Source organism: Amphiura filiformis, chromosome 5, assembly GCF_039555335.1.
Source record: "Amphiura filiformis chromosome 5, Afil_fr2py, whole genome shotgun sequence".
Lineage (NCBI taxonomy): Eukaryota > Metazoa > Echinodermata > Ophiuroidea > Amphilepidida > Amphiuridae > Amphiura > Amphiura filiformis.
The window spans coordinates 17917097-17926026 of record NC_092632.1 but is presented as its reverse complement, the minus strand read 5'-3'; the positions used below and the strand labels follow the sequence as shown (position 1 = coordinate 17926026).

Below are 8930 nucleotides of genomic sequence, written 5' to 3'. Positions count from 1 at the left end.
GTGTCTATAAAGCTCCTGCATCGATTTACATGAATATTAAAATTGAAATATCGCAAGAACGGAATACCGTATGACGCTGGAACAAACTTTGAAATAAAGCCTTTACATTTTTCGTATGTTTTAATTTATTTGGTGCATATTGAATTCGTATTTTTTCACTTTCAAATCCAGATAGCTCAAATTTAAATGCGGGTTGGTTGTCGTTTTGTCTGCTGAACGAGATAAATCGATATTTTATAGAATCATGTTACTGGTGTGCTATCTTCTGAAGATCAAATTTAATTTAAAATCTTGCGACATTTTGTTTAGGTTTAATTTTAAATTTATATTGTTGTTGTTTTTTTTTCAATCTACTGAACATAGCTCAAATAAAATACAGCCTATATATGCTGTCATTTTTGTGTCCTGAGCAGGGTGGAGTGATATTTTAGAATCGAATTAGGCCTACTATTAATGCTATATCTACTAAAAATCAAATTAAAATTCCAAGTTTTGACTTACACAAATTTTAATTAAGAATATTCTGACTGGGAAAAAGTCACGCTGTGAACAAAAGTTTTTCAGTAGGCCCTACTAGTTTATTTCTCTGACGCACGTATTATTCATATATGGTTTTGCTATCTACTGAAGATAGATCGAATGCCGAGAGTGAATGCGTAAATAGGCCTACAACACGCGAATTTGATGCCACGCGTTTTGCCCGCATCCGTTCCGCTTATGACGTTCACGTACTTTTTTCCCAAAAAATAATGTCACAACACTCTGCGAACCGTACTGCTTAATTTTTAACTTGATCTTCATTCAGTAAAAAGCACTACACTGCACCAAAATTACACCAGCAATAAATCAATTTAATTTAAGCTATCTTCAGTAGCCAGTAAAGCAGGAACTTACCATCAACTTTGTACTAGAAAAGTGTCGCAAGATATGCCGTAATTTGCTCGATTCTGGTACCCGGTGTCTATAAAGCTCCTGCATTGGTTTGCATGGTGAATATGAAAATTGAAATATCTGAAGAACGGAATACCATATGACGCTGGAACAAATTTTAAAATAAAGCCGTACATTTTTCTATATGTTTTATTTTATTTGGTGCATATTGAATTCGTATTTTTTCACTTTAAAATGCAGATAGCTCAAATTTAAATGCGGGTTGGTTGTCGTTTATGTCTGCTGAACGAGATAAATCGATATTTTATAGAATCATGTTACTGGTGTGCTATCTTCTGAAGATCAAATTTTAATTTAAAATCTTGCGACATTTTGTTAAGGTTTAATTTTAAATTCATATTGCTGTTATTTTTTCAATCTACTGAACATTATCTCAAATAAAATACAGCCTATGCTGTCAGTTTTTGCGTCCTGAGCAAGGTAGAGTGATATTTTAGAATCGATTTAGGCCTACTAATGCTATATCTACTGAAAATTAAATTAAAATTCCAAGTTTTGTCTTACACAACTTTTAATTAAGAATATTCTGACTGGGAAAAGTCACTTTGTGAACAAAAGTTTTTCAGTATTAGTTTCTTTCTCTGACGCACGTATTATTCATATATGGTTTTGCTATCTACTGAAGATATAGATCGAATGTCGAGAGTGAATGCGTAAACACAATGCGAGAATTTTATGCCACGCGTTTTGCCCGCATCCGTTCCGATTATGACGTTCACGTACTTTTTCCCAAAAAAATAATGTCACAACTCTCTGCGGACCTTACTGCTTGAATATATTAACTTGATCTTCAGTAAATAGCACTACTGCACCAAAATGACACCATCAATCCATCAATTTAATTAAAGCTATCTTCAGTAGACATTAAAACACGAACTTACCAAAACTTTGTACCAAGACATGCCGTAATTTGCTCGATTCTGGTACCCGGTGTCTATAAAGCTCCTGCGTTGATTTACATGGTGAATATTAAAATTGAAATATCTCAAGAACGGAATACCGTATGACGCTGGAACAAACTTTGAAATAAAGCCTTTACTTTTTTCTATATGTTTTATTTTATTTGGTGCATATTGAATTCATATATTTTCACTTTCAACTGCAGATGCTCAAATTTAAATGCGGGTTGGTTGTCGCCTTTTTTGTCTGCTGAACGAGATAAATCGATATTTTATAGAATCATGTTACTGGTGTGCTATCTTCTGAAGATCAAATTTTAATTTAAAATCTTGCGACATTTTGTTTAGGTTTAATTTTAAATTCATATTGCTGTTATTTTTTCAATCTACTGAACATAGCTCAAATAAAATACAGCCTATGCTGTCATTTTTTGCGTCCTGAGCAAGGTAGAGTGATATTTTAGAATCGAATTAGGCCTACTAATGCTATATCTACTGAAAATCAAATTAAAATTCCAAGTTTTGTCTTACACAACTTTTTAATTAAGAATATTCTGACTGGGAAAAGTCACTTTGTGAACAAAAGTTTTTCAGTATTAGTTTCTTTCTCTGACGCACGTATTATTCATATATGGTTTTGCTATCTACTGAAGATATATAGATCGAATGTCGAGAGTGAATGCGTAAACACAGCGCGCGAATTTGATGCCACGTGTTTTGTCCGTATCCGTTCCGATTATGACGTTCACGTACTTTTCCCCTAAAATAATGTCACAACTCTCTGCGGACCTTACTGCTTGAATATTTTAACTTGATCTTCAGTAAATAGCACTACTGCACCAAAATGACACCATCAATCCATCAATTTAATTAAAGCTATCTTCAGTAGACAGTAAAACACGAACTTACCAAAACTTTGTACCAAAAGTGTTGCAAGACATGCCGTAATTTGCTCGATTCTGGTACCCGGTGTCTATAAAGCTCCTGCATTGATTTACATGGTGAATATTAAAATTGAAATATCTCAAGAACGGAATACCGTATGATGCTGGAACAAACTTGGAAATAATGCCTTTACTTTTTTCTATATGTTTTAATTTATTTCACTTTCAACTGCAGATAGCTCACATTTAAATGCGGGTTGGTTGTCGTTTTTGTCGGAGGGAAAATTTGCACAAATACCACTAATTCATTTTGATTGTAGGCCTGATGAAGTTAAATTTCGGTCTTAAATTGATCTTACATTGTCGGCGTGATCATAGAAAGAAGGTAACCACTTTCGATGAATAAATATTACTATAGTCTGGTCTGTACAAAAAGAGCAGAGTGATTTTATTTGTTTATTTTTTTTTAATTAGAAGAACCGTTTTTTACTAAAGTTACACAGCTGAAATTTTGATCATTGGAGTATTGAGATATGAACAATACATCATGGTATAAACAAGAATATGTTTCTTTGGTACTATTTCTATTGTCAGTACCCTTAAGATTATTTATAATACAGCAATAGGCCTAATATTTCACCAATTCCGCTTGAATACGATACCATTCATCCAGGGGTTGATAACTATGAATTTGAGATTAGGCCTACAATCTGATACTGAACTTACTTTTAAAACAACGTCACTAGCAAACGGGTAATTCCCATCAAAATAATCCAATTTCGCTTGAAATGCATTTTGTTTTGGGATGGGTCATTTATCGGTACTGTCGGTACATATAATTTGTGCCCTCTTCATGCCGCTTTCTGATTTTTCTGGTATACCGTAGCACCCCCTGGATGATTTACGTTGTTCACCCGATCAGAAAAGAAATAAACCCTGCGGTCAGCTCATGAGAGGACTCCGTCAATCTCATCTATCATCATTCATCTATCCGTACATTTACACCAGTCCTTTCTTATGGTCTCATCTCTACACATAACTTGCATCACTTTACTCCGCCCCGTAGCATCAAACTTTGGAGAAACACATATTTTAAGTGCAGAGACGACATTTGAAACTTTCAATTAAAAACGTAGTTTTATTCAGACAAACTTTATATCGTGGTGAATCATGGTTGAGGCGTGGAAACCGTATTGTGGGAATATGATAGAACGTTCAGCGGATTCAGGAGGCCAGAAGCATATGACAGATGCAGTTGTAGTACTATTTAATAGTACGTCAGATACACCAACATACTGTGGTTCTATTAGTGAATCGGGTAAAATACAGGTAAGTCAAAGACGTGTTTATTATGTAGGTCTATACAAAGTATATTTGAAAATAAAGGTTAACGCTCATACATATATTATACATGTGTATATGTACGCAAATACACCTCCCCTTTTGACACGCACAAACCGGTCCCACCCATACATTTGAACCCTCTGAAGCATTGAACATTTTTAGCAAATATTTCTGAAGCAATCAAAAAAGGGGTGCCTGAAACGGGTAAGCGTTCTAGACAGAAATGAAAACCAAATGTACTTATGGTATTACAGTTGATTTATACATTATGGTAACACCACACACGCACCCTGTTTACAACACACCCCACCACCATTGCTCTACACAAAGTGTACACACCCCTAGACACACCCCACACCACACAGATGCACCCGCACATTTGAAGCAATAAATAATAATTTAATAAAAGTGGTGCCTGAAACTGGTAAAATAACATTACGCGTTCTATAACCAGAGACTGATGATCATGATGATTATGAATGCTGTTTATAATAAATATAATAAATGACCTTACAGATACTATCATAGTGTTAGCCTAGGATATTTGGAAAGCCTTTTATATTGTCAATAAAGGCACGCAGATATTATACTTGATGTTCCAAGAAATCCATTTCTATTCTCATTTTCAGACTTAAAATAAGTCATTCAATACCAAATTTGGCGTGTTTGGTTTTTTGTGCATTGCATATTACCAGTCTGGCTGTGGCTTGTCGTGTTCGTGGCCAGTGTTTATGTACACACCAAGCCCGTTTATACTGCTCATCCTAGTTATATTCCATCATTCATCCGCTCTCTACTGGCGCAAGCGCAGGTTTAAGTCCGCATACCCAGGATGCCATACGCGTCAATCTCTATACATCCTAGCACTGTCACCATATCATTTTACTTAACGGTCACATCCCTGTTTACAATTGCATTTAAGTTTTGTTGTATAAATCTAATTGGCGTTTACAAACTAATTAGGTTAATAACTTTGTCATGAGGACACCAACATGATCTCAATATCATCTTTATAAACCATTTAACATTTGACATGTGTATGACAGCCTCTAGTCGGCCTAAATAAATGTTGTATACCGTAAAAATAAAATTGAACCTATAATATTTAGCGGCGGTTTTTCCTTTCATCCCCAAGGCTGGTTCTTAAAAAAGTAAACTAAGTCAATCAACTGTTCTTCAGGCCTGGGGTTTATGTGAATATTATTAGATTGTTTAAAATAGGTTCCATGTTAGAGGTCAGACACAAAGTTATTGGAATGATATTTGAACGTTTGTTTATATGTATTCACATTGTCATCCATGGCCGATGTATAGCATTTGTTTAGTTTAGTTTAGTTTAGTTTAGTGTAGTTTAGTTTAGTTTAGTTTAGTTTAGTTTAGTGTAGTTTAGTTTAGTTTAGTTTAGTTTACTTTTAGCTTACTTTAGTTTACTTTAGTTTAGTTTGTACAACTTTTCATGATTCTGTAACCTGGTTTCATAACATATTACCATGATTACTATGATAGTGAAATAAACGTTTCAATAACATTCAGCATGGCAATGATAAAAATAAAACTGAACTTTCAAGAATGTCCTGCCATAGTAGCTCGTAGTCAGGACTATCTAATGTAAGTGCTATGTTACACATTGATTCATGTAAATTTATTTTTTAAAGTGTAAATGCATATAAAAAAAAAATCAAGACCTTCAAATTATATATAAAATTATATCAACTGTTCCGACAATATAATGAAAAATACTAAAAATATTGTATTGGAGACCCAGATAACGACGGTTTTATTACGGTTTTGTTTTAGGTTACACCTGAAGAAGCTGCTGCATTACTGAATGGTTTCTTAGACCAAAGTGACCTGCAATCCCACGGAATAAAGATTGGAGGAACAAAATACACCTATCTGAGACAGGACGATGGTATATTGATCGGAAAACTCAAAGAAGGTGGATGTTCTATAGCTAAAACGAAACAAAGTGAGTGTAAAATATGCCCATTATTTTATGTAGTTATTTAAATTTGATTATTGTCAGGAAGTTCCAATTATCCTGGAAGGCATTGTGCTTTTAAGATTACCAACTAGAACAAACAATAATACAAGTTTCACCCTAATTCTTCTCGAAACTGATTGGGATATACACGTAGGCCCTACTCACGTGAAAAGCTATACAAGCACTCTTTGTGGAGGGTGGGTGACTGTCTGGTGAAGGGGTGTGTGTGCAATCATCATAAAATCTTGTTGAATACATTTTGAGAGTAGCTCCGGAGCTTGGAAAATCTACCGTAGCATGTCAAGAAATATTTTTGAAAGGAAAACCGGATAATGGAAAATCTGTAACACGGTGCAATCATCACCCTAATAGTAATATAACATCATTTTCAGACTGATTGGGGATGAGTATAAGTGTTGGGAATGTGGGGGGAGGATAGAGTTGTGGGAGGGGGAGGGGTTAGTGAATATGTTTTGATTAGTTCATTTTGTGGATGTTTATATCGTATATATTTATGGCTAATTATTAAACGTAGGAGTATTCTGTATGGGGCCTGATACAATGAGTGTGTTTATGATGACTGCATGATGTTGGGGTGCATGGTGTTCGTGTTCATGTCTTTTTATGTATCATGAAGGGGCTAAATTATGTATACCCCGGTGTGAATTCTCAAAGTGGTCTGCCAAATATCGTTTGACCCCCCCCTTGGCCTGCCAAACAATCATTGCCCCCCCTATAGTTCTACACTCTGGGGATGCACATAATTATTGCAAAACCCTAAATAATATTGAAGAAATATTTATGAGAGGAATTCCGCAGCATGGAAAAACTACACTAGCATAATAAATTATACTCATATTTGGTGATGCGTGAAAGGGTTATGTAGGCTATGTGGGCGCGGTGGGGGCGTTTGTAAATGCCTCCAACTGTGGAGGTGTGTGTGTCTTGTCACATTCACACTGTGGAGTCTGCTAACAACCGTGGAGCTCCACAGTTGAAGATAAGCTCAAAAATGGGGTTTTTGGGCCATAGAGGGGGGTATACCACCTGTCATTTTCTGATTAGAGCAACCTCCACAGTATGGCGGTTGCTGTGAGATTTGTGTAAAAAAATCTCCCCAGTTTGAATGTGGGTGTGTGAATCTCCCCAGTTGGAATATACACACACCTCCACACTTGGCGGCATTTACAAGAGTTGGTGGGTGTGTGCACGGGACCCCAGACAGGGGTGTGTGTATGGGGTGTGTCTGGTGTTCTGTGTGATGGTGTGGGGATGGGGTATGTATAATTTATCGATACAATGAACTTCAAATTTATACTTGCATCTAGTGGATACTGTAACATTATATCTTGCTATCTTGTTCTCATCCACAGCTGTGCTTGTCGGCATTTGTGGAAATGGGTGTCAACTAGGAACAGTCAACAAAGCTGTCTACCAGATACGAGAATGGTTACTGAAGTCAGGCGTTTAAGTATTGTGAACCCACGCGGCATATATTTATCTGAAATTTATATAACTGAAATCTAGTCGATATGATAGAGGACCTGTAAAATGAGATTAAAAATTGTAATGCTTGATATAATGTATATTTAAGTCTTTCAAGTATGCCGAACATGCATGTAATGTCTAAAGAGTAATCCGTAAAATGTTTATAAAGGGGGGGGGGGGGGGCATAGCTCGCGTCTATGAAGGGTGGTTCATAAAATGTCAAAGGAGCTAGGCCACAAATGTCTTTTTAAAGGCTTTTTGCACGTAAATAAAATTAGGGACAATTACGTAACGTGAATGTTAATAGGTTGAATTAAGGTTCAAGAGTAATATATTGTATACATGTATAGCTGAGATTTATAAGCTCATTATATTTAAATACTGACAAGCTATGATTTATCCCATGTACAATTTTTTATTTGATGTACAATATACTAGTATTGTAGTGAATTAGTGAGCCTTTTCGTTAACAAAGCCAAAGAAAATATGAAAATGGAATAGTATCGAATGTTATATGTGTCTTTGTATTGAAATGTTTAGCTATAATATTAATATGCATAATATATACTTTTTGTTGAATGTTTAATATGAAGTGCATAGAAGTGCATATTTGGTCATGATAAAAAAAAACACTTTCAATTCTTAACAATGCTTAAAGGGGCATTTCGTGATCCACCGCATCCCCCCCCCCATTTTAGTTGGTGTGAAAACACACTACGCCAATATTTTTAAAATGTTTGCAAAATGTTATTGTAAAATATTTTGTTAACACTTAAACAACATTATATTAGAATATTTGCAATAGGTTATCAACAAATATATTTAAATGTTATGAAAACGTTTTATACCCTTTAGGCCTATATATCCTTAATATAACCCGACATTTAAACGTTTTCTGGCAAGATTTTCTAACCTTTTGTGAATGATGTCGAAAACGTTTTGTGTTTGCTGGGTAACTCACAAACACAAAATCGGAATCAACTGAAATTTTGGAAATAAGCTTTTCTCGTGGATATCTACAGAAAATATCATAAAAAGGATGTTAGGATCACAAAATACTCCTTTATGCACATCAATATCAACATTTGTTCATTTTATCTATCCTTCCTTGTCAAATACGTTTTCATGCAATCTACACCATGGTTTACAATTTGGTTGACCAATTTTAGTCCATTTGTTGACGGTATAGGCCTACTTTCGTTCCGACTGTGAAATGTTTTGGTTTTTTTGCTGAGACAAAAAAATAAAGTAGCCTATCCTTAAATACTTAAATAGCACGGTGAAAAATACTGATAAATTGTGAATAGTTCTGTCATTATAACGCACGTTTACCATTAACATTAATTAATGTTTGTTGCCACAGCAACAGGTAAAACGGAG

At 35.0% G+C, this 8930-nt stretch overlaps 1 protein-coding gene across 1 annotated transcript; it reads left to right on the top strand.

Annotated features, from left to right (window-relative positions):
- The first annotated feature begins 3657 nt into the window (after positions 1–3657).
- Positions 3658–8560, top strand: LOC140152743 (profilin-like). The gene is made up of 3 exons (XM_072175223.1): positions 3658–4063; positions 5876–6047; positions 7436–8560. The coding sequence occupies exons 1-3, from the start codon at positions 3905–3907 to the stop codon at positions 7531–7533; spliced, it is 429 nt and encodes a 142-aa protein (XP_072031324.1). The 5' UTR covers positions 3658–3904; the 3' UTR covers positions 7534–8560.
- The last annotated feature ends 370 nt before the right edge of the window (positions 8561–8930 follow it).

Bases quoted from the DNA above. Each gene is read 5' to 3' on its own strand.
- LOC140152743 (XM_072175223.1), top strand. From the start codon at position 3,905: ATGGTTGAGGCGTGGAAACCGTATTGTGGGAATATGATAGAACGTTCA. The intron at 4,064-5,875 runs GTAAGTCAAAGA...GTTTTGTTTTAG, and splicing joins GTGAATCGGGTAAAATACAG to GTTACACCTGAAGAAGCTGC. The intron at 6,048-7,435 runs GTGAGTGTAAAA...TCTCATCCACAG, and splicing joins TATAGCTAAAACGAAACAAA to CTGTGCTTGTCGGCATTTGT.